A 25,828-nucleotide genomic window follows, 5' to 3' on the forward strand; every position below is an offset into this window, starting at 1 on the left:
TCTTATCTTTTCGAGGCGCTTCTGTGATTCATAATGGCGAAATTGTCGTATATTTTTTAATATGATATATGGACTTCTAAAAACTTTTGAAAAGAAATGATTTTTTTCTTATATGAGATACTGTTTAAGCCAAGCAGTATTGAAATAGAAGAAATATTATTAAGAAAGTGATTTCAAATAACCTAATAGCGGCTTGCTAGCCAATTTGCAAGCTGACGCTTGCGTTTTACTAGTTTATTGATTATTTACCCGAATAATATCAAATATGATGATGTATACGGTAAGAACATTTCCATTTACCCATTATAATTTTGAATTTTTTCTTCATTTAACTTCACTAAGCCGCTCAATTTAATTTCTCACATCACATTTTGGATACGCTATCATTGTAACAATTCAGTTTGTACCTCGGCTTGCTTATGAATATTGATTTGTATTAGATCAGTATTTTATAAGCAAAAATATATGATAACATATTCTTACACACTTACAGAAAAACATACATGATTTATATAATTGTTTTCATTTTCACAACAAGTTCAGACTGACATGAATTTAATCATTGTGTTACACTAGTGGGAGAGCATATTCTTTTCAAATAGCATATTTAATCAACTACTATAACAAGTATTTGTTAAACATAAGAATGCCTATAGATTCACAGAAAACTGTAAAGCTATGAAATAAACCCACAATTAGGATATAAATTGAACCATAACAAAGGCACTACATGAACATGATAAAAATTTAGATGTTTTTATTATTGGCATTCAAATGATGTTTATTATTAAAACATTTAAGAATATTAAAATTGCAGACATATTTTATTACACATTGATTACTAATAACTAAACAGGGTTGGACTTAGTATCCCGTAGCTTATATTAGGAGGTAAAAAATATTGTAGTTGATGAGAGCTTTTTAGTCCATGATTATAATGAAACCAACATGGTAATGCAACATTTTCAAGAAAATATCAATAAAAAAATGTAACCTAAAAACAAGTAAATCACAACAAAACTGTAGATGAGCCCTGTCAAGTGTTGGTGCCAAGAGGCTAAAAACTTGCTTATAACTGTCAATTATAAATGCAAAACAGAAAAATGGAAGGTAAAAAATAGTCTTGGGAAGACCAGACAGCTTCATCAATTATAATTTTTAGACTAAAAGGTTGGAACCCTGAGTGATAAGCCAGTAAAAAAAAATCTATAATATTTTTCTTATATTTCCTATATTTTTTATTCCGTTTTCATATGTTTTTACTTTATTCTGTTTTTACTATCTATTGAAGTTGTGTGAATGTTCCTGTTTTTGGAGTTTACTCCTTAAGAATCGATTTTCATATAAAGAGCCCTGTATGAGAAACATATGGAGAGTAAAACCTACTCATCAAATGACTTAGTAACAATTTAGTCACCTTTCACTTTCTTGGAATTTGAAGCTTTATTATATTATTGAAATTGATTTCTTATTATACTTGCATAAAGTTAAGTGAAAATTCTATAAATTATGGAAGAAAGTGGTGTAAATAATAATGCTGGAAAATCTGATAAGCATGTGGGTACTAAGTAAGTTACAATTCATACATTAATATGACATGTATTGTATAATATATGAACATGTGTCGTTTGTATTTATTAAATATTGAATTATTAATATAGTTCATACAAATTTAAATGAGCCATGCACATAATTAAATGTTTAATTTGATATGGAGAGTAGATATATATTATAGCACATTTTACGTCAAATAGTAAATTTTTAACCTAAACTATTTTTGTAGTTTCAGTTATGATTATTAATGATATAATTATAATGATGTAAGATCTACTTACATGTAAAATATTTGATATATAATATTACACCGAATCGTTGTAAAAAATGTAATTAAAATAAAAAAATATATATTATTTAAGAATTTTCATTACCTTTACCCCTTACATATGATGTCGATCTTTTTTAATTAGTACCCTTTTATAAGGTTTTGCTGTATGTCTGTTTGTAACCGACTCCATTGGAATTGATTTTGCTTAGTACCCACTCAAAAACAATCGTTCTTGAGGAGTAAACATTAGTAGCACTATAATCGTGGACCAAAGCTCTATCCTTATGGAGAAAAAAATGGAGAGTAAGCAAGCTCTGCATAACATGTCTATTAGTAGGTATAGGAAGGTTAAGTGCTATTATGAATATATGTCAAAGGTCCTAGGACTATGTGTGACCATAATTTGTTTATATTGCTTTAAACTAAGTGTAAGTTGGGAACCACTCAGCTAGAGACCCCAAGTTCTGAACTGAAAGGAATAATGGAAACCATATTTGTAAGGCTCCTTGTGTTACTTGTAACATGAGTATTGCTGTTGCTTGAGATATTGGGCCATGGTGATACCATCAGATGATCCATCGAATGCTTGTATGACCTCTTTCATAAATGTACAATTGAAATTCTAATATTTTTATTGAAAATCAATCATTGAATGTCAAGAATTACACTGGTTTGGGTATACTAGTTCTAGATGGATTTAGTTTCCAAGGTTCAGCTGTGTTTATATGAGCACACCAATATACAATGATATATATATTAATAAATGTTTAATCATTTTAAAAATGTTGGCTTATAGGGGACTAGTACAGAACAGGACACACGCTTCAGTGACAAGGAGAAGAAGTTGATGAAGCAAATGAAGTTTGGTGACTGCTTGACGCAACAGGTATAATACAGAGACATACATCACTTAAATAATACAGAAACAATGGCAATGTAGTAATGATACTGCTTGAAAGGTTCCCTCACAATACTACATTTAGACTAATACATTTTACATTAAAGGACTGATTAACATAATAACATTCAACTTGTTCTTCTTGTTCTAGTAATGATTTTAAATATCCCAAATTCTATTCTGTTCTTTCTTTGTGGGTTTTGTGCCTATCAATCACAATTTAGCCAGTGTCAGGTTAATGTAGGCCACCCAGTACAGAATGTTAGGTGATGATTAATCTTCAAGTTTTAATAGTATGTAAGTAGAAACAACCTGCATGTCCCTCATTGTGGCAAATTCTAGTGAGTAAACCTCGTTCTCAATGGAACTCTGGGAAATATTTGAACCTATTAGTGCCTAAGGGCGCTGCAGCTAGTGAAATTACTGGGCAAATGAGACTCAACATCTTATGTCTCAAGGTGACGAGCGCAGTTGTAGTGCCACTCAGAGTTTTTGGGTTTTTCAAGAATCCTAAGCGGCACTGCATGGGCAGGGCGTATCAATTACTATTATCCGAACGTCCTGGTCGTCTCGCCCCTTACTGTCATAAAAAAAAATTAAGTATTTATATCTTTTTTTGGTACACATTTGATTGAAATTTAATTTTTTTAGATTCATATTTCAATAGTCTTTATCTGAATTCGTTTTTAAATTTAACTATACCATCATCAGTTTCATTATAGATGCTCAATATGTTAAAACAGAATTGGCATGAAATATGAATTTGCATAAAATAATGCTTCACTGAGTTTAAAAATAAATTAATGACTGGAATATCCAGAAGAAGACACCTAAAATAAGAGAATGTCTAAAATGTCAAGATTTCTTGACTTTTTTTCACCTTGTAGATACAATGGTACATTTCATCACCCCAATGACAAACCGTCAGACCTACTAAAGATTGTAAGACAGTCATCCTTGTTCCTTGGGATCTACATTCAATGGCTCATCAGCTGCTAGACTGCTGTTTTGGCCTCCATATTGTCAGTTTTCTAAATACAAACATTAATTTTTATTTGCTAAAGCAACTACACATAATATTATTAAGTACAACAAAATTATTGCATTCACTGTAATTACTAAAAAAATTTTGCATACAAGACCTTATCTACACCCAGAATATGAATCCTCTAAAAGATTCTGGAATATTTAGCTTACTGCTAACATTAAAACACCAGTCCTAATAGTAGTAGTAACCTAATATCAGTCGTTACTGATTATATACAAATAAAATAAGTATTAATGAAACAATTATTTATTTTAGTAGTAATTTACATTTTGTATAGTGCAATAATTAAAATTCACTCGAATATAATGTTCTTTTGCAGCGTTTAAAATGAATCGCTCATTTTTTGTAAACAAAACAATAAAAATATCGAAGAAAAATGGCGGGGATTCGAATAACCTACTTTTTTTTTACGGCGCGCGACGTTCTGGGAGTGTGGAGCGCGCGTAAACGAAAATGTTCTTTTTTTGAAATTCATACAGATACCACGCATCGAGCAATAAGAATGTGGCTGTATGTTGAAACTCTTTGCGCATGAAGGGATTAAAAAAAAACATAGGAGTGTTGTTGTGAAATTCAGTACAACATTACAACACACTTTTGGGTGATGTAATGGTTATTAGAACATTGGGTGTTTTAATGTTGGCAATAAGCTATCTGGTTCAGAATCTTTAATAGAGGATTTAAAGCATGGGTGTAGATAAATATATAAGTGTGTTTGCTGACTTATTGTTAGGACTTGATTAACACTGACTTCATTTGTCAAAATATATGTAAATAAGGTTATTTTAAATAGAAATTAAGTGCGTAGTGAAATTTTTACCATCTACTTATAATCTATGTATAATTGTATATATATATATATATATATATATGTTTTTGCTTAATATTTATTGATTTATATTATTTTCTTAATTTTCAATGTATATTATTTGATGGAGTCAAGGGATTAATTATCAGTGTCTGTGCTATTTATTTATTTTATACTTTAATGAAACAGCGTGAGCCAATTACAATATTAAAACAAATAATTAATTACAAACTAAACTTATTAGTAGTAAATAAATACAAAATTTACTGTACTTAGTAACAATTAATAAACATCAAAATACCGTTCATCCGTTCCTCTCACTAAAACGCAAGCACTCTGTTAAAATCGTCTGCCATCCATCCGCGAATACCTAGTCTTACCATAATTACTGAAACAAAGAAAAAATTATTATATTGCAAATAACATTTATTACTTTTACAGTGTGTTAGTTTAATGCATAAATTTAAAACAATTTAACATAAAAGCTTGTTCGAAGTGGTCTCCATTGTCTGCAATACAGTGCTTTAAATGTTGAGGCCAATTATCAATAGAAGCACGCACTCTTTCCATGGGAAAATTCTTCACTGCCAATCATACAGATTATTTCGGGACTCCAAATTATCATGGCGTTTAGAGCAAGCCGTACTCTCTAAAAATGACTATAAATCATAATCCAGCGAGTTAACTGAGTACTAGACGACGGCCAGTCTTCAGCTCTGATGAAGTCCGAAACGTTCGTTTGCAACCAAGGCTGAGTAGACCGAGCTTTATTACCCGGCGCCGAGTCTTGCTGGAAGGACAATTCTGGGTTATTGAACAACATGGTGATGTTAAGGGGCTTCACTACCTTCTTGCCTTTGTTTGCCTTTGCCGATGTTTTGATACCTTTTTCACAAAAGTATGGCTCAGTCACTCCTCCATAGCTATACCACAAAACCACCAGTGCCCACGTTGCACTCTGTCGACTAATTGGGAAGCTTCCTTAGAGCATTGACAATAAATACGGTCATTTTGTTTGTTAAAATATTGCTCGATTAAAAAAAAATCTCATCTGTAAACAATTTTTTTCTGTTTTCCTCCTTTTGCGTACCGCTTTAGTACTAGTTTCGATTTTACCACTCTATTCTTTTAAAATTACCAGTTAAGAAATGACCAGTACGTCTCTTAAAGGCTGCAAGTTCTAAAATCTAAGTCATCTTTTAAAATACGCGACGGCTCGACCATATTTTTCGTACGAACACTACGTGGACGGCCGGATCTTTTTCTATTACCTATTAATAGCCCGGTACACAAACATTTAACTAATACCAAGCGTTTGGAGAGTTTTAAAAATTGCATTTGGCGGCTCCATACCTACTTTGAGTAATGAAATCACAGCGATTTGGTTCTCTTTTATCACCCCACTCCATTTTAATATCGCAAAATATTGTACAATGTATTGGCGCCAAAATGAGAAAACTCAATGAATATACTATATATAATAATATAAAAATGACAGATTGTAAATTCAAATGTAATATTTATATAATAGTATATATTATATAATAGTATTTATGGCCAGACTAAGTACAGTGCTCCCAAATTAATAATGCGCATACAGATCTTCGCTAATGGGCGTATTCCCGGAAACACCCGAATCATTTAACCGTAAGAGCCCTAAACAATGCACTTGCATTTTGCACCTTGTGCGAAAGAAATAGGAGTCAAATCATGCGTCAACAATACGAAAACAAATCGGGCGGTCGGCTGTGGTAGCCGGTCAGTCAGTCGTGTTTAAGTATTGGTGCCGACTGCACGTGTTCAGTCTATGTGGAATTATATAGAGCTCCTATTACACACCCCTCTTGTTATTATTATTGTAATATAATTCTACAAAATTATGCAAAAGTAATGCATTTTACCACTCTATATAGATATCGTCTCCCGACGGTCGAGAAATACGACCGTTGCCCAAAAGTGGCGAAGATCTATATGCGCATTATTAATTTGGAAGCACTGTATATCACAAGCAGGGTCGACTTCAAGATGAGCGTTGAGAGCAGAGAGAGACCTCGGTATAGATGTATTGGTATGAGCCACAGTACGATGTGCCGGATTGTACGTGCATATAATAGGGGTTAAAGTATAAAATTTCCGTTTTATTGTATTAGGTACTTCGAATTAACATAGAACCATCATGGTTTGAGATTTTTGAGTGAAACTATTCACATGGTACCCATGTAGTTCTTCTTTTTAAAAAAAGGGAAACATTCGATTATCGACTTATCGAAAATTCGAATGCTTTTTGAATAAGAGTTCCGACGCGGAACTACCGCAGGAGAAACATCTCGTAATATCAATGTTGCGAGGGGACTGCCAATGAACGCACCGTGCAATTTTGGTTTAAGCGCTTTCGTGATGGAGACTTTGATTTGTAGAATGAACTACGTGGAAGACCGCCCACACAGATGAATAACAATGAATTGAAAGAGGTGATGGAAGCTGATCCGAGCCAAACTACCCATGCATTAGAGGCATGGTTTAACGTTACCTTACTAGCAATATTAACTTATTTGCGTCAAGTCCATAAAATAAAAAAAATATGAAAAATAGGTGTCTCATGATTTGACTGATCTGCAGAAGAAACGCGTGTTGAAACTTGTGTTGCCTTGTTGAATCGATACAGAAATGAAAGAATATTGGATCGAATTGTGACACATGCAATGAAAAGTGGATTCTTTTCGACAACCGTAAGCGAGAAATTCAATGGCTGATCCAGGTTAAACGCCCCAACAGTGTCCTAAAACAAAGCTTACTAATAAAAAGGTAGTGGTAACAACTGTTTGGTGGTCTCAGCATGGTGTAATTCACTATAGATTTCTACGATCTGGTCAAGCAATAACGGCAGATGTGACAGTACTGTACCGAACTCCGAACAATGATAGCAAAACAGCAAGCAGTGAAACAACACGACTTATGAATCGATCTTCACCATTATTGCTCCATGATAATGCCACAACTCATACAGCATGAGAAACCGTTTTAAGTCAACAGGAAGTGCAATTAGAAACCATTCGTCACCCTCCGTATTGGCTAGACCTTGCTCCAATGGACTTTTTTCGTGATTTGGACAATTTTCTACGTAATAAAAAGTTTTCTGCTCAGGAGGCGGTACAAAATGCATTCACACAGTTTGTCGAATCTACATCACTACAGTTCTATCGCAACGGCATAAATGACCTTCCTATTAGTTGGCAGCAATTTATAGATAATAGTGGTAATTATTTTGAATGAATAAATATGTTAAATTGAAAATAAATGAATTTCAATTTTTCTGTACAAATCGGTAATTTCATACTTTAACCCCTAATATTTAAGTGTGTCATAATGAAAGCTATCTATGTAATTATAACAACAACAAAAAAATATTAATAAGAATAATCACATCACTAAGAAATGTAAAGTACATAAACGATTTTATGTAGGTGGACATGTCGAAGGTGAAGCTGGACATCATTAAGCCGTGGATAACTCAGAAGATCACGGAGATCCTCAAGATGGAAGACGACGTCGTCATCGACTACGTCAACAACCAACTCGAGGAAAAGGTGGCTCACTTTTATGTATAGTAGAACATGTCTGATTGCAGTTTCTTTAGTGTGTTGAATTGGAAACCATTGAAGTGCATGAGAGGAAACTGCAATTGTATGTTACATGTCGAGGTGTATCTGTACTGATTGCGAATGGCTATTTCTTGGTCCGATCCGGTTAGCGCCGCCTGCTGCCTCCGCCGCCGCGCAGACTCCGGGCGCCGTCCGACTCGCAGAGGCCATTTACATTTCCAATCGGTATTTACGGGGAAATTTAGTACTTAATGCTAATTCATACCAATTATCACCAAACATCAGTAATTGTGTGAAGGCGCTCAGAGTATCGCATGACTCGTTGTAAGGAAGTGTCCCCGCTAGGCTTGGCGTTCAGCATAATGTGGTTGTGTCGCAAACCCCTTCCAGATACCTCGGAGTGAAGATTGAAGACTCGGAGCGCCGCGTCTGCTGACGTCGTCCGTCACCGACTCCGTCACCGACACGCGCCGCGTCCTCGAGCTCGACTCGCTGCGCGGCGCCGCAGCAGCCGTCTACATTCAACAGCCGCCACTAATCATATGATGTATTATTTTGTGCTGCATTCACTTCCCTACCCGAGTCATATCAACTGTTGAATGTTTTGTTGTACACAATTAACACTAATTATCTTATAAATGCTCTGATCGTCTTTATGAAGTGGCCCCAAATGGAACAGATTCAAAAAGATACAACAAAGTTCCAAGTAAACGTAATATCACAGAAGCAGTGTAGGGCTGTTAGGAGTGTGCTTGTTATCAATGAATGGATAACTAATTATATATTTTTTTGTTTCCCGACCGTCCCCGATTCCAGTTCCCTTGCCCCAAAAAGATGCAGATCAATTTGACGGGTTTCCTGAACGGCAAGAACGCGCGGCTGTTCATGGGAGAACTGTGGGAGCTGCTGCTGAGTGCGCAGGCCAGCGAGAGTGGGATACCGGACACATTTACTCAACAGAAGAAAGAGGAAATAAAGAAGAGGATGGTGTGTCATTGTTATCATTGTATCATATAAAACACATGTTTATTATTATTATTTCATTGCATAGAATGGGGTTAAAAAACAATTTAAGTATTGCTTTAAGGTCTGATGTATTAGTATCACTTTAAAACCATTTATATGCTGTTCAAATTGTCGGGGAGACAATAGTGTGTGAAAGGCTTGACGGCTTGGTGTTGTATAGAGATGTCCATTTATTGTGTCTTTTCCCGCATTTTTCACGGGGTGTGTTCCGATGAACTGTTAGATCTGATTTGCATTATAAAATATCATCCTGGCCATCTGGATACGCGGCCTATCTCTTCACCAAACTGGGATGCTATTCCTTGGGCGTATGGGCGTAGTTCCAGGTTGTATCAACATGGGGACCTTCATAAAACACAATCGTAACAGGCTGGCAACCCACTAGTGTTGCAAGAGAGCATGTTAGGCATTAATTATTCACCGCCTGGTTCTAGGTGGTTCTATACCACCTAATGTCTACTATTTAACAAATGTAATACTTTGAATTAATGTCAAAAAGTACTCGGCTCTGACAACTTAAAAGGGAAATCCTTCAATTTCTATTTAATAAAATGCTCAATAATTTTTTTAATAAAAAACACAAATATCACTTATTTCATTTACTCAATACAAACCCATGACTCCATCAATATTAAACACAACACACTCATTTACAAATTTATTTTTCACTCTACTGACAGACAATTTTCCCCCTTATTCATAATGGTCCGCTTACTTTAAACAGCCGCTAAGGAGTGTTTTTTCTCATTCTCACCTAGGTCAATAGAAGAAGACAGAGTGCGAATTAGCAATGCTTTAAGTTAGCAGACTATTATGAATAAGGGGGATTGTCTTTAAGAGCCCTGAAATTTGTTTCGATGATCTCTGGAATCAGTATCTATTAAATATTTCGGCTGCCATAGAGAATGTTTACTAATAAATATCTGACCTTTACCAATATTAAATGACAGCGCGTCGGAACGGGGGAGGAACCATGTCACATCAACACTGCCGTAACTTTTGATTTGTGATTCAAGTAATGTTGCATCGGGGATTCCGCGGGAATTACATTAAATACTATCTCAATATAAGCTTAATAGTCAAATATTGGTTGTTTTAGGAGGAGCAGAAAGATAAGGAGAAGGACAGAGACCGGCGCCGCAGCTCGCGCTCCAGGAGTCGCTCCAGACGCTCGCGGGACAGGGAGCGGCGCCGCTCCAGGACACGCTCCAGGGACCGGTCAGCGGACAGGAAGTGAGTCACAACATGGTACAACTGATGTTCAAAGGGGGAGTTGGGCCAACGTTGGACCATAATATTATTTCTATATATTCTAGGAAATAAGATCAAAAGGGTTTTTTTTTAATAAATTGTAAAACCACGTACTAAAATTTACAAACAAGCTATCATCTTAAAAATTAACTGTAAATTTAAGTAGAAAAATTTTGGAAAACTAAAAGAATTTTAGTAATTCATTTCTTGTCCTTGCGCAAAAGTTATATCTTAAATTATTATAAATAGCACTGAGGTAAGATTTTTTTATATTTTCAAAACTCTGTAACGTTCTTATTTAGTTCAAAACAAAATTACTAAAAAGTGGTATGAGATTTAACCTGGGGACAAGATATCATATTTTCTAAACTATTAAATTAAGTCACAACAAAGTGATTAAACTTAGTTGTTAAATATAATATTGTAGATATCGCGGAAGCAGCTCATCTCGTAGATCTCGTCGTAGAAGTCGGGACAAGAGTCCACCTAAATCCACCCACATTGAGGAAATTAAACTACCAGAACCTAAAGGTATATATTATTTAATATTAATTACTGCCAATCTTCACTAACTGACAAACTCCTAGACTAAGCTGACATGAGTTGAGCAAAGACTCACTCCACTGACTACGGGCTGGCAACCAATTGCATACTAACAACCAGTGACAAGGTGCCGAACCAGTCATTCAGTAATCTACTATGCATTGGTATCCTTTTCTTTAGCATAGCTTTGAAACAAAACAAATTGAATTGTAGTGGAATTAAACCTTGTACACTTCCAAGTAGTGACTTGCACAAGACTGACTGACACAATTGACTTTTTCATATTCCTTTCATTTTAAACCTTTGATTCAATTTTGTAAGGTGCTAACTGCTTTCGGTCGGTGGTCAGTCCTTAACAATAATAAATAAATTAAATTAAATTTCGTTTATTTCAAAGATTACATATACATTTTTTAGTGGTTGAGACTTCCCAGTAAGTTGTCTCAGGACACTTGTATTGGGAATATCTCGCAACTTCCTTAGCAGATAACTTTTTATTTAGTAAACAATATAGAAATAAACAGAAATGATTAAAAACCAAATTTTACAATTTACAATTAATTGTGTGTGTGTGTGTGTGTGTGTGTGTGAGTGTGTGGATGTGGGTTAGAATTGGACCTTTGATTGGGTCCATCTATGCAATGCGTGTGTTTATCATGTCAGTCTGCTCAGAAGATTTTCCACTTCATCATAAGCAAAACAAGTTAGCCAATTATTTAAAGCTTTTCTGCATAGATGTAATGTCATAGGATATATATTTAGGACACGATTTATTTTATTATATAAGAACACTGATTGACAGCTAAACTGTCGTTCAGCAAAAGTAGTGCGAACAGTAATGGTATCTGCTACTTTATCATTTCTTCTACTGATCAATTTGGCGTGATCTAGCAGAAGTGACTTGTGGACGGCTGAAATGATGTTAAGAACATAAAGTTTCCTAATTGTCAAAAGATTACAAGTCAAATAGAGTGAATCAGTTGGAAATCTTAAAGGTTTGAAGTACATGACCTTGAGAAGTGATCTTTGAGCTCTTTCCAATTCTAAGAGGCTTATCTTAGTTGCACCGCCCCATACCGGGATGCAGTAGGTGATCACTGATTGAGCCAAAGCGATGTATATTTTATTGAGGACTGTGCTATTCATAACGTGCCACAGAGTTTTAAAAATCCACATAAGTTTTCTCACCCTGGTTATGACCAGTTCGATTTGGGAATGCCAACTTAACCTTTGGTCAATCAGGATGCCGAGATATTTGGTACAATTCACCTTTTCTATGGAGGGACAGTTACAATTCAAATCGTGTGGGTTGGAGCATGAATGGATTCTGATATAGAAGTTTTGAACGGGCTGGTATCTGTCATGTGGAGAGAAACATATATAGTTTGTTTTTGATATATTGAGTGACAATAGATTTTGGTTTAGCCAATTTGAGACTTTCAAGGCCCATCTCAGCCTTCCTCTGTACGGCTTCCCACGAGATACCAGAGAAAACAATGGCTGTGTCGTCAGCATAAGTGAATATACTCGCCCGTCGATCTGGAGGTTTTAATATAGATTAAAAAGAGTGTCGGGCCAAGGACACTGCCCTGCGGTACGCCAAATTTCACATTTTCCATTGTGCTGTGGTATAGGTCAACCTTAACTTCCTGTATTCGGTCATTTATCTTTGTTACGAATGCCCAGGCCCTCCAATCTGCGCACAAGAATGGGAAAAAACAATAAATATTTATCATCTTATAGTTGATAAATATGAATGAACTCACTAATAAAGTACTCGGTAGTCACTCACTGCGACGTGCGAGCTGAATTGGTGAACGCATATATAACATTGAAGTAGTCTTGTCATGTTATCTACCGTTGGTTATTAGCCCAAAAACTCACATATTATAATATGTTGGAGTCGTCCAACATATCATTGCTATACAGAAGAAACAGTGTAGGGGATAGCACACGGCCTTGGGGCACTCCAGCGTTAAAGGGCTTCGGGTCCCAGGAATAACTGTCGACAACGACCTGCGCTGCGCCCAGTGAGGAAGCTGCAGGTCCACTTGCATAAACTCTTGGGAAACCCAAATGTTCGAAGTTTTTAGAGAAGCCCCTTGTGTAAACACGATCAAAGGACTTCGCTATATCCAGACAAACTGCCAGGCCTTCCCCCTTGCTTTCGATAGCCGCCGTCCGTCTATGTGTTAGGTATACCAACAGATCGCCTGTCGAACGACCATGGTGAAAGCCTATTGTCGGTCGTTGATCAACTGGTGAAATTTTAGGTATACCAAGAGTTGGTGGTTAATTATGCTCTCAATGATTTTGGAAAGCAGGGAGGTAATAGCTATAGGGCTGGAGCTTGCAGGATTAGACAGCCAACCTCAATTTTATCGTCTTTTTCACAGATATCACAGTCTTTAGACAAAAGATGAAACAAGAATTTGAAACTTTTATTCCATTGTTTACTGCCCATCACTTACTATTAAACAGGTCGATAAAAATTGTTGCAATAAGAGGTTATGGATGATGATAAAGAAAATCATTTTTGCAAATATTTCCGGCTGAAAGACATGATTGATTCTGCGATTTTGATACTTGACTTCATTTCTTCTACACCAGAAATTGACCTCTTTCTTCTACCGTTAATTTTAGGAATCAGTCTTTGTTACTGTCGTTAATTCTTAATAAATAATTTTCTTTTTCTCCAAGTAAGCTAAAGAGTCGAATATAAACATAAACTTTTTTAGAGAATGGCAAGTCACCACGGCAAGAGACGAATGAAGTATCGGATGTGAAGGAGGAGGAAGAAACCGTACAGAATCATACTAATGATTCCGTGAAAGAAGAACTAAATGACAGTGGGGAGAAAGCTGTTGAGAGCAATGGAAAAAAGTCAAGATCGGCGTCGCCTGCTAAGTATTTATTACCTTGTTTAATATTGAAAATAATTAATATATCATTAATAATATAGGACTTGCAAGTTAGTTATAAAGTTATAATAGTGTTTTGTATATTTTTTGTAGTATCGTAAAAAATCACATTTAATTCGAAAACTCGAGACTTTTTTCAAAATTAATTTGCATTTAATTAAAGTATATAGATAGTCACATATAATCCCCCGTTGCTGTACGAATTTAGGGACAAGACAAATCTGATATAATAGTGACAAGGCTTTTTCACGTCCCGGCCAAACTCTTAATTTTTGCTGAGTGGTTAAAGATGTGTGTGGTCTAGCGTTATCTCATTACCTTATTGCGACTAAAGTCGGGTTTCGCCAATCTTTGGTCTGTGTTTGACGTGATCCACTTTTCATCACTTGAAATATCGATCTTCTTGTCAATTCTAAAAATAGCTTTTGGTCAGTTCCCGCTTCTTCAGCAGCGCCCTAACTACTGATATCCCGATTTTGCTCCACTTTTTCCAAAATGGCGTCCATTTTATCCGAAACAGAAATATTATTTTATAATTACAATGTGTCTATTATAACATTCCAAACATTTTGCGTTTGAAATATGATGAAGCCACAACCTGAGAGTTGAACAAAGCATACAAGAATTTATGACGATACGTTACTCAAACCGTTAGCTCAGTTTGTTGGAGCACTGGCACGGAACGCCAGAGGTCTTTTTTTGTGTATTAATCCTAGAAGTGAAGGTTATCACTTTAAAAACATAACAAATAGTTTGATTGTTACTTCCAATATATCTTCATGAGTCTAGGATATTTTTTATTCATACAGTAACAGCTCAAGTTGATTTTTGAATTGTATTTGAGAACCCTTTTTGGAATTGTTAATCTTTGGAACTGAGGTATCGATATGTACCTCACTTCTATCTATAAAGAAATTAATGTCAATTTTTTATATTAGGTCTGTTGAGGGTAAGGAAGATGGTGAGAAGACAGTGGAAAAGAAGCAAAGGTCTTCAAGTGAACGGCGGTCGTCGTCTCGCTCGTCGCGTAAGTCATATCCATTGACTGTTGTAGTTGAAGTATGGACGCAACTTGTTTATACCAATTAATAATACACAGGAAGAGATTGTTGTGACCAGGAATCATTTTAGAATAATCACAAATTGCCAGTTCAATTCTCACCACATACAATCGTGTTGCAAATTCAGTGTGTGTTTATTCGATGCTATACTATACCAAAGCAGTGGTACCAAATGAAGGAAGCCATCGAGAGAAGCTAAACAAACCGCAGAGAACTTCAAAGGTTGTGTGACAAGTTGACCAGATCGCACTGGTTATACACTGTGCTTGACTTAAAATAATATGCTTAAAATTTCTATTAAAACTTTACCTAAATGTACACCGAAGCACTACGAGCAAAAGAAGGAAGACAGAGCAAAATAGGATTAATAACTATTTTAATAGGCATATCGAAGTGTACTGCTGTCACATCGAATACTGGTATATTGAATGATATCACTTAACAATATTTACAGGCCCATCCAATGGTTCTATACAAGTGGTGACGTCTTTATATTATGATATGATAAAATTTTAACAAACAGTTTCACTTTTAGTCTTGCGTTGGCTGCACACGTAGATTTTATTTACGCGTCAACCACACCACTGAATCGTAATTTTAAAAAATTAACGGAATTTTTAAAAAATTAACGGAACCTTAATTCATTTTCTAATATAAAAGTATCAGAAGTTATTCCATGTAACGGACCGGTGTTTTGAAGATAAGCCAAAAAAGGCGTTATTTCTTATATTAATTGTTCGTCTAGAATATAATATAACTTCAGTAGTAAGGATTTATTTTCACATAACAAACGGACAGTCCAATTTCAAATAATTTTGAAACACGAACCTGCTGTTTTACGGATAATAAATGAGCACGTGGTATCACATTGATCAATAGCTATAACGTCTGAGCAATCAGTTCGGGCGCGACATTTCTTCCGACATCATAGTTAATAGTTTTTAAGGAAAGCGAGGAGCCTTGTATAAGCCTCATGAATCAGGATATCGTATTAGGAAAATAATAACTAGATTGAACCAGTAGGTCCAGAGATTGGCACATTCTTAGTTAACAGCTTTACACAATAGTAGTATCGAGTTCACTAACAATATATAATGACATTTTAATTTAGATGGCAGTATCAAGAAACCGACTTCGCTCAAGAAGCGCCACTACCGCTCCAACAGGGACTCCTCTACCAGCGTCAGTCCTCGACGTAGCTCTCGAAGAGAGAGGTAATTTTTTTAGTACAACTTCGTTAGAATCGTTGTGATTTGAAACTCGATGAAACGAAAAAGCGAGAAGATAGAGACACAAGCAGGTAATAGTACAGGATACAGCCGGCGAGAGAATGAGACACATAAATTCATAAAATTTAACGTGGGAGAAAATGAGATAGGAAGCTTTATACAGTGTTTTAATACCAGGGCGATCATAGTTGAAGAAGAGATTGTCTTATGTATGACGCTATAATGTTATCAGAATAGTATACCTTAATATATTCTGACGTCATGCACGACGTATTACATAGACACCAGGAGAGCATAATATATATATTAGTGGTGATAGTAATGCCTTACATAGCGGTTGAAATTATATGTCCTCTCAGGACCATGTACCAGGACCTCATATGCAGTTTAGAGGTTCATGCACAAGCCACGTCTTAAAGTTATTATATCAGTACCAACCCGTCGTTGTTCTCTGTGTGCTCTGCTTCGTCCATCTCCCACAGCTTGCTTGTGCTCGTATCCGTAGTACAAAGCTTGAGACTCGTCATCACAACAAGCGTGGTGTTTTGCGTGAACGTATTATACGTTTGTAGAGATTTTTCATCATTTTTCTTATAAAATGGCGTATATGCGTGTAACTAATATTTATTTCAAATATTTTTTATTATCTTTATTATTATTCATTTATTTTAGATTTTGCCTATTAAATTTTTGCTGAATAATAATTATTAAATAAACTAAAGTGCAATAAATACGCGCGAAATATAAAACATCGAAACGCAATGCTATTTATTGGTCGAAGCACAGTGTGACATCAAAGTCTAGATAAACATAATCACGGGTATGGTTCCTAGATATTATTTTCGGTGGTTACAATATATTACATTTTATGTTGGTTTTTTATTATTGATTGATCTGTATAATCATTATTTACTATATCTGTATATTATGACTGAGAGTGGATTTGTTAAAGAGCAATCAGATAATCTTTTAAAAATAAACGCAATTATGATGCGTTTTTTGTGTTTCAAACCCAGATTTTAGACTCTGACGTCACAGAAACCCCGCGCAAAATGGCGCGTTTGAATAGCCTTATAGAATAGTTTTCACTTCTACCACGTGTAAATTGCTTACATGAAAGTTTTTTTTATAAATACTTCATTGGAAAGAGTTATAATAATGATACGATGAACATAAAAACACAGAAGCAAGTCGCGGCAACGTAGCAGTCGACGTCGGTCAGTGGACCGGCGAGACAGAGAGCGAGATAGAGAACGGGAACGAGAGCGGGAGAGGGAGAGGGAAAGAGAGCGGAGGCGGCGCGAGCGGGAGAGGAGAGACAGGTCTGTGTAAACATTATAAGTATATGAGGTAGTATTATAGCTTGCATTGTAGCTTGATTGATTGAGAGTCAGATATGAAACTGTTTCTCCTCATCCTTAATGCTAAAGCGAGGTCACTGATCAGATATTATTTATACGTTTAACTTGCTGTACCTGCCTCTTACAAATACTATTTAGGGGTAAAAGTATGAAATTGCCGTTTTATTGTAAGGTACTTCGAATTGACATTTAGAACCCTCATGGTTTAAAATTTTTTAGCGAAACTTATTTCACATGGTACCTATGTAGTTCTTCTTCAAAATGTGTAGTATTCAATTATCAACTTTCAGTAGTTTTTTTTTATTGAGCTTAGACAAGAAAAATGGATACTTCAAAAATCTGAGTGATTTTTGAATACGAGTTCCATACGCGGAACCAACGCGGCAGAAACAGCTCGTAATATCAATGTTGCGTTTGGAGAGGGGCCTGTTAATGAACGCACCGTGCTATTTTGGTTTGAATGCTTTCGTGATGGAAATTTTGATTTGTAGAACGAACCACGTGGAAGGACGCCCACACAGACAACAATGAATTGAAAGAGTAATGGAAGCCGATCCAAGCCCATAATACACTTGTCATAAAAAGCTTTAAGCTGGCCTTGGTCTTGATCTTGGTCTTGATTGGTTTGTTTTCTTTTAAAAGACGTACTAATTCTGAAACTTTGGATGTAGATGCTGCAGTGTCATCGGTCCAAGAACGGTTTATATGTATAGTTATTGTTATATGTTAGTATGGTTAGCATTAAGCCATGTTTCATCCAAAAACACAACAATTTTGCCAAATCTTAGAACAGTTCTCTGCGTGCGTTCGGCCATATCAACGAAATCCACAACAAAAGGCGTAAACAGAGTCCAAATTAACGAGCAACGACCAGGTCAAAACTATATCACAATTGCAGTGCACTCACAAATTGTTCTTTTCGAAGCAACGTCAAGTGGCAACTGCTTTGTTTTGCATTGAGCATTGACGCGAGTTTACCGGAGATTGTAGTTGTGCTGGCCAGCGATCCTATGTGACGATCGTATTAGATTTCATTTTTAAAAATTTTGAATTTCGAAAAACAAATGCCGTGTTTTGTGGTAAATAAGTACACCAATAATTAGAATCTTATAAAAATAAAAAGTAAACGTTCTCGGGACCCTAATATAGTTTAGAAATAACTAACTGCACGTCACTATTGATAATAAAGAACAGTAATTTGCTCCTTCAATGTAATTATTAATTAATACGAAACTTCATGAGTTGACACGTCAAAACGGCCGTCATAGCGTGCCGCTATTATAGTTGTGAAGGCTACGGCGCCGCGTGGAACAAGTACGTGTCAGTGTCTACGATAGCTCGCGACTACTAGATTACTACAGGTTGTTACCAAATGATGTTTATTAAGGTGAATTATGTATTTTTATGTGATTCAGGTTAGTAAAGTAGCTCTACCCGTGTGTAGCACCACATTATATACAGTATAATATAATATAACACTTGCGGTCAACATGGTAAGGCAAGATTCAATGCGTGCTTATTTCTGTAGGTTTCACTTGAACGGAAAACTCATTTTACAAACCTTTTTTACGTATTTGATTTGGGTCAATATTATGGGTATGCTAACATCGCACCACGCCGCTAGTTTCTTTGTAGTTTGGTGCGAATCGTCTTTTACCATCGCAAGCAATTTATCATTATCTCTCTTGGGGCTGATATTCCTCTGGGTTAAAACCAAAAATGCATAGCTCATTCAATAAAAGCATAGCCGTTTCCTCTCCAAACAGAGAATTGATATTGTGAACTTTTTCTGCTAAGTTATTTCGACACCAGAACTCGTATTCACTTTAATTTTAAAGCCGTATGACAACCAATTGAAAATTCAATAATATAAAGTTGCACATTCTATAAATTTAGAATGCGCTGGATATATTATCATGTCAAGCTCCTTAACAGCAGCCTTAGTATTAACTGAAAAGGTATAACTTAGTTTAGTGTATTTTTTTATGAAGAAGGAGGACAAACAATTGTACGGATCACCTGATGAAAGCGATCACCGCTGCCCAGACTCTTGCAACACTTGAGGATGTCCAACATGACACTTCTGGAAGGACTTCCTGGAGCCATGCTCATATTGTACTAAGTTTGTCCGAGGATGTAAGATCTGTTGGTGAAGATGATAACTTGGGTTGTGTGACATGGACATCAAACAGCCGTTTATGTGCAGAATGAAAGAACAATTGAATTAGCCTTTATTATATCACCGTCATTTAAAATTCATCGTTAATTAATTAATTAATTAGTTAATTAGTTAATTAATTAATGATTATGAACTGTCGATTAATTATAAGCACTAACAATAACTTAAGAAAGTTTTTTTCATTAATTTACCATCTGTACATAGCAACCGTCCATACTTATGTAAACTGGTATAAAATTTTTGCGTGAATCCGTGGTTGATTTCATTTTGCGACGCAAAATTAAATTCTTAAAATTTTGTCAAAACGTTTTCTCGTAAGTGGCCAATATTGTTTGCGTAGAAACTATAGTCTCCAATTAAAAAAAAAAACATTATTATTAAGTAACAATATATTATATCTAATTATTTTGTATTTATATATTTTTAATTTAATTTTTTTGCCTTTTTCGTTATACCCTATCATTTCTTATTAGAATATTATTTTAATTTGTTTACGAATATCGCAACACGCTGTTAATAACGTGCAATCATAAATCCAATAATGCATTTATTTTTAATCATTTTGGATGAATTACAATAAATTGTTTTGTTTGGTATCAAACAGTATTAGATAGTGGCGCTACATTGGCGACATTAACTGAACTGAACACACAGGTGAACACAGGTTAACACATTTAACCTTTATCTAAATTTTAAAGATATAATTACAATTTTCAAACAAACAAATCATATATGTAAAAAACAAAATTTTACATCACCCTTACGTGGGGTAGCACAAGATGGCATGAAGGAGGTGTCGGTGCCTCCACTAGTCCGCGGCTACTAGATACTGAAACGAACCGAGCTTTACATTGTAAATTGCACTTTATTAACTCGTGTGATGAGAGAAGCGCGCGGATGAGATCAAGTAACACGTGCGCAGGTCCCGCGAGCGTCGGCGATCGCTGGAGAAACGTAGACGTTCCCGATCGCGGTCTCGACGCCGTTCAAACGACAGGTAATTTGTTATGAGTTGCTCCCACAATTTTTTATTTATTTATGTTTCACTTTACATTGTAAATTTCTGCAAATGGATGACCTTGAAAGCTACAATTAATCTATAGGTAGACTATGTGGATAGTACCTCTAATATATCTATAAAAATTTCAATATATTTTTGTAGATAAATATTATCATGCGATCAGTCGAGTCCATGGACAGATATGTTCCGAGATTAATGGCGATCAGACTGAATTCCTTGTAAGGAATTTATCTGTACATATTTAATCATCGCTGTCTAAATTATGTCTTCTCAGACTGCACGTTACCTCTGGACAGTCGTATGCACAGCAAGTTGTTAAGGTGCTGCATCAGTTGGTTTTGTATTTAATATTGATGTTCCTTATGTCCTCTTTCACTGAGTTAACTTCCTGCTTGCTGCCGTTGACATATGGCAACGGCATGAGGCCACCGTGTAGTACCTATGTTATGCTGTTATGAAGTTAGCGACATGACAGCGTAGACAACAAGACATTAATATGTATTTAGATTGCTATAGATTTCAGAAACCACGGTGCGTTTGAGATCTGTTTTAGTATGTAGTTTTGACATCTCTATATTATAATAATGTTGTAATCACTTGCCGAGCCCAATAGTGAATTTGCAATGGTCCATATTGGCCTCAAGATGGTCTTATACAATGTGTCCCTGCATGTAGTAATAAAACTTTCGGAGTCCTAACTATCATCATCATAGAAGAACATCGAGTTAGTGAGAACTATCAAACAGCGTAAGATCCCGTCCCTCGGTCATATACTGCGCAACGATAGGTACCGGCTGCTGCAATATTATTTGATGGGGAAAATTGCTGGGATAAGATGAGTTGGAAGAAGAAAGAAGTCTTGGCTTAGAAATTTAAGGGAGTGGACTGGCATCAAGACAGTCCAACAACTATTCCGGTTAGCCATAGACAAGGAGAAGTTTAAAAAGCTGTCTGCTGACCTCCAATAATGGAGAGGCACGGGAAGAAGTAGTATCTATAAATTATTTGATGGACGAAAATACCCCATATAGGGGGTCGGATCCAAAACCCTGCCAGTCTGAAGCTTCTTTTATTTTTATCAGCAAAATTCTCCTTAATTTGTAAAACAACGGCGGTATAAGTTCGACGTCCTGTAGGCCTCAATTTTGGTCTTATTTTAAAGGCAAAGGTGAACACATAAAGGTAACTAATACTATAAGAAAAGCTGGCAAATAACTGTTTTTTTCTGATTGCCGAAGGGCGAAGGTTTATTTTTCAGTATTTGATCACATCTAGGCGCTTTATTTTAAAATGTTGCGAATTCTTTGCCTAGAATAATTTTTTCTTTGTGGTGTTTTTGTTTCTTGAGTTGAGTTGATTAAATGTAGTTTTGTATTTTTTCTGTGGTCTGTGAACTTGGTGTGTCGCTCAGAGAGTTGCATGGTCTTGTCGAAAAGCTTGTTGTACGAGTTATTTAGATCCAAAAATCCAAAGATTATGTAATGTAATTAATTATGTTTGCTGAATCCGAAGCCTGGTCAATCACTCCGGAGGAATTAGGGGGATTTGATTTTGTATTTCTGACATCTTGTTCCCACGTGTAGGGTCGATATAAGTGTTGCCCCTGAGCAAATTCAATTCTAAGTTAAATTAATTGTAGTTGAAAGGACCAATTTATCCATAATGGCATGTGGTTATGCAGGACATCCCTTTACAGTTTTTAGCATATTATTATCATATTATTTATTGAATATAATTTATATTTTCCATTTAAGTTTTAAACACACAAAATATTCTTGTATGAGTAACTATCATGTTTTACTTAATACTTAGTCAATGCAGTTAGTAGACAGATGAATGTGGGTTTCGGCCTAACTAAATATGCTACAACTTATTATCTGAGTTTCATACAACTTAGTCGGTAAAATTAATTATGAAAAATAATGATAGATCAATACGAATTTCTTTCCCACCTAAGTTTAAGATCGTGGTTTAAATTCTTTGTTACCCTATCGTCATAAAAAAGTTTTCGTAACATTTTTAAGGTCTCGCGAGCGTCGTCGTTCGCGGTCTCGTAGACGTTCCCGTTCAGTGCGGCGCTCGGGCCGCAGGTCCAGGGACAGGCGCTCAAGAGACAGGAAGTCTAGAGACAGGGACAGGCGCTCTAGAGACCGCTCCAGGTGACACGATCTAGCAATGAGTATAATAGATATATGTGTGTGTGTATAACTAGTTATCTATTGCTTCACTCTCTCTCTCTTTCTTTCTCTAGAAATTTGATAACATAGTTATACACATATCATTGACAGTAGTAAAGTAGTATATAATTGACTAAGAGAGCCTTATTCTAATAAGTTGTATCTTTAGCCAGAATTTAGTTCTGTCATTATAGGACTAAGTGGATAGTGAATAATTATTGTTTCATTTGACTAACAGGGACAGACGTTCAAAGGACCGCACCAAGGACAGAAAGTCGAGGGACAGAAAGTCACGTGACAGAAGATCCAGTGATTTGATTAAGGAGCGACTCGAGAAATCTGTGTCGATACCACGTAAAGGTACTTTGTCTTAAATGATTCAGGTTTCCATATTTCGTTTTTCTTTTGTTAGAAAATATCATCAATTTTTAAAGTTTTCATTTCATTATATATCGACAAGTGTTCCTTACTAATAAAAATTTTAAGCATAAGTAGGTTAAAGCTATTAATTATAATAAATCAGTAATATCATCGTGAAATCCTAAATTAAAAATATACCTTTATTCTTTTAGAAAACTTGGAAAAACCGCGAGTTAAGTCGGTAGAACGAGTATCTCTGCCGCGCGACGAACCCAAGGTTCAAGTATCTAGTTCGAGTCGGGAATCTTCCGTAGAAAAAAAAGATAAATCCGATTCAAAAGATAAAACTAGGAGTAAGTCTATTCATTCATCTGATGAAGACGATTTCGTTGCTATACCAGTAATACGGGAATATTCCAAGAGCCTTTCTCGCACACCATCGCCGTTCCTGCGAAGGCGCGTGGCCAAGAAATCAGACCGATCCGCTGATGAGGCCTCTGAAAAAGAGCAAGCCGAAGAAAAGAGAGAAGAAAGAGTTGAAGAAGTGAAGAAAACAAAACGTAAACCAAAACAATCCGAGTCTGAAAGTGAGAGCAGCGAAGAGCCGCCGAAATCTAAAAAAAATAAACTGAAAAGAAAGGAGAAGGCTACTTCGAAAAGGTCAAAAAAAGCAAAGAAGGAAACCTCATCGAGCGATAGTGAATCTGACGATTCCTCATCTAGTGAATCTGAAGACGACAGAAAGAAGAAAAATAAGAAAAATTCGAAGAAGAAGTTGGCCAAGAAATCGAGGAAGAAACGTGCTCGGTCCTCAAGTTCTGAATCTAGTTCTGAAGAGGAGGTCAAGCATAAGAGTTCCAAATCGAAACAAAAGAACATTCCAGATGAATCAGACGGTGATAAAAAATCTAAAAAACGTAAAGACCCAAGTGTTGATAGATTGAAAACTGATAAAGTGGATTCTAAGCAAGCTAAGGCTAAAAAAACAGATCATTCTGATGATTCGAATGATGAAAGCTCTGAAAGTGATGAAAAATCAAAGAAGAAAACTAAACGTGATTCGTCTTCAGATAAAGATGTGAGGCGCAAGAAGTCTGAGTCTTCAAAGACTGGATCTCCCGAGCTTCATAAAGCAAAAAAAGATGATAAGACAAAAGGTAAGCAAAGTGAAGAAACAAAGGCCAAATCCCGTGATGATGTCGAAAGAAAAGGTAAAAAACGCGAAAAGGACGAATCGTCCTCTGATAGTGATCAGGTGTCTAAGAAGAAAGCTAAAAAGAAAGTTTCTGATTCAGATTCTGATTCTGAGAGTGATGAGCCTAAGAAGTCCAAAAAAGCTAAGAAACATAAGAAACATTCGAAAAAGCACAAGAAGCATAAGAAACATAAGAAGTCGTCTAAAAAGAAGGATGAATCGTCTGAAAGTGAGGAAGCAGAAGAAGAAGAAGAAAATAAAGTCAATAACGAGGATTTAGAAAAGAAACTTCGAGAAAGGGCACTTAAATCCATGAAAAAACAAAATAGCGCATCTGGCTCGGAGTAAACATGCCCCTTTATTTTTAGTAACGCAGTCAGGCAATTTTTTTCAATTCGTATTTTAAAATGTTTGGTTTAAACACAGGCGTAGAAGTAGTTTTTAATTTACAGTGTTGTATTCTAACAATAATGAAGTATGTATTGTATAACTATAAGATTGACAATGTCCTCGTTGGTAATAAACTTGAATAGGAAAATGAGTTGTTTTAAATGAACTAAAATCTTTTTGGAGGCATATATTTTTAATATATATATATATCTTTGGTAATTTTTGGTCAATAATAAAATTATAAATATTTTGCTCTTGCTTATACTATAACGTGAAAAAAAAACATAAGTTACTTCATATTAAAATAAATATCTTTGAAAATCAGTTTGATGCTGTTTTCTACTAGAATATTTTCAGCGTCTAGAATAGCCACGGTAACCAGTTACTATGTTTGGAGTTACACTTCCACTGTAGATATTTCCGTATCCATTCTTGTTGTAGTATCCATAACCTATATGGTTAGCCCCAAGATAATTAGGGTTATTGTAACCAGAATATGAGTCAAATCCACCATTTCCGCCGTATCCTCCATAACCTCCATTACCGGCTAACTCTGAGTGGCCTCCACCGCTATTTCCATGATATCCGGCATGTCCATAATTTTGGGGTCCAATGCCAGCACCATTCCCAATAGTACCATCTATATTATTATTATCATAATAGCTATTAATCCTTGAATATGGGTCGTCGATAATTCCAGTCCCAGTTATGGCAAAGCCATAGCTGGCTGGGTTGTATTTACCCAAGTCAAAATATTGTGAGGAATCTGAAAATAAATAAACTATCAAGTTAGAAATAAAATTCACTTGAATATTGTATAATTATTTACTGCACTACATTAATTATATGACTTGCTTTTGCATGATGATTATGCTTATAAATTATTCTAGGTATTTAGGGTATATTAATATTTTGTACATAATAACCGCGCAG

General features: G+C 35.6%; 1 protein-coding gene across 3 annotated transcripts; it reads left to right on the plus strand.

The window, feature by feature from the left end:
• The first annotated feature begins 5 nt into the window (after positions 1-5).
• Positions 6-25,043, plus strand: LOC126977105 (serine/arginine repetitive matrix protein 1). 3 transcript variants are annotated; one of them, XM_050825798.1, is made up of 14 exons: positions 6-280; positions 2,622-2,711; positions 8,044-8,166; positions 8,998-9,168; positions 10,307-10,440; positions 10,886-10,989; positions 13,740-13,908; positions 14,861-14,949; positions 16,095-16,197; positions 17,397-17,534; positions 20,675-20,749; positions 22,798-22,932; positions 23,189-23,310; positions 23,523-25,043. In XM_050825798.1, exons 1-14 carry the CDS (start codon positions 266-268, stop codon positions 24,851-24,853), a joined length of 2,799 nt encoding a protein of 932 aa, XP_050681755.1. In that variant the 5' UTR covers positions 6-265; the 3' UTR covers positions 24,854-25,043. The 3 variants fall into 3 exon arrangements, with proteins under 3 accessions (XP_050681755.1, XP_050681756.1, XP_050681757.1); XM_050825799.1 differs by lacking the exon at positions 20,675-20,749; XM_050825800.1 differs by lacking the exons at positions 6-280; positions 2,622-2,711; positions 8,044-8,166 and adding an exon at positions 8,331-8,406.
• The last annotated feature ends 785 nt before the right edge of the window (positions 25,044-25,828 follow it).

Source organism: Leptidea sinapis, chromosome 43 (assembly GCF_905404315.1).
Source record: "Leptidea sinapis chromosome 43, ilLepSina1.1, whole genome shotgun sequence".
Taxonomy (NCBI): domain Eukaryota; kingdom Metazoa; phylum Arthropoda; class Insecta; order Lepidoptera; family Pieridae; genus Leptidea; species Leptidea sinapis.

Excerpts from the sequence above, each read along its gene's own strand:
- LOC126977105 (XM_050825798.1), top strand. Across the intron at positions 10,990-13,739 it reads TAAACTACCAGAACCTAAAG|AGAATGGCAAGTCACCACGG; the intron begins GTATATATTATT and ends AAACTTTTTTAG. Across the intron at positions 22,933-23,188 it reads CGCTCTAGAGACCGCTCCAG|GGACAGACGTTCAAAGGACC; the intron begins GTGACACGATCT and ends TTTGACTAACAG.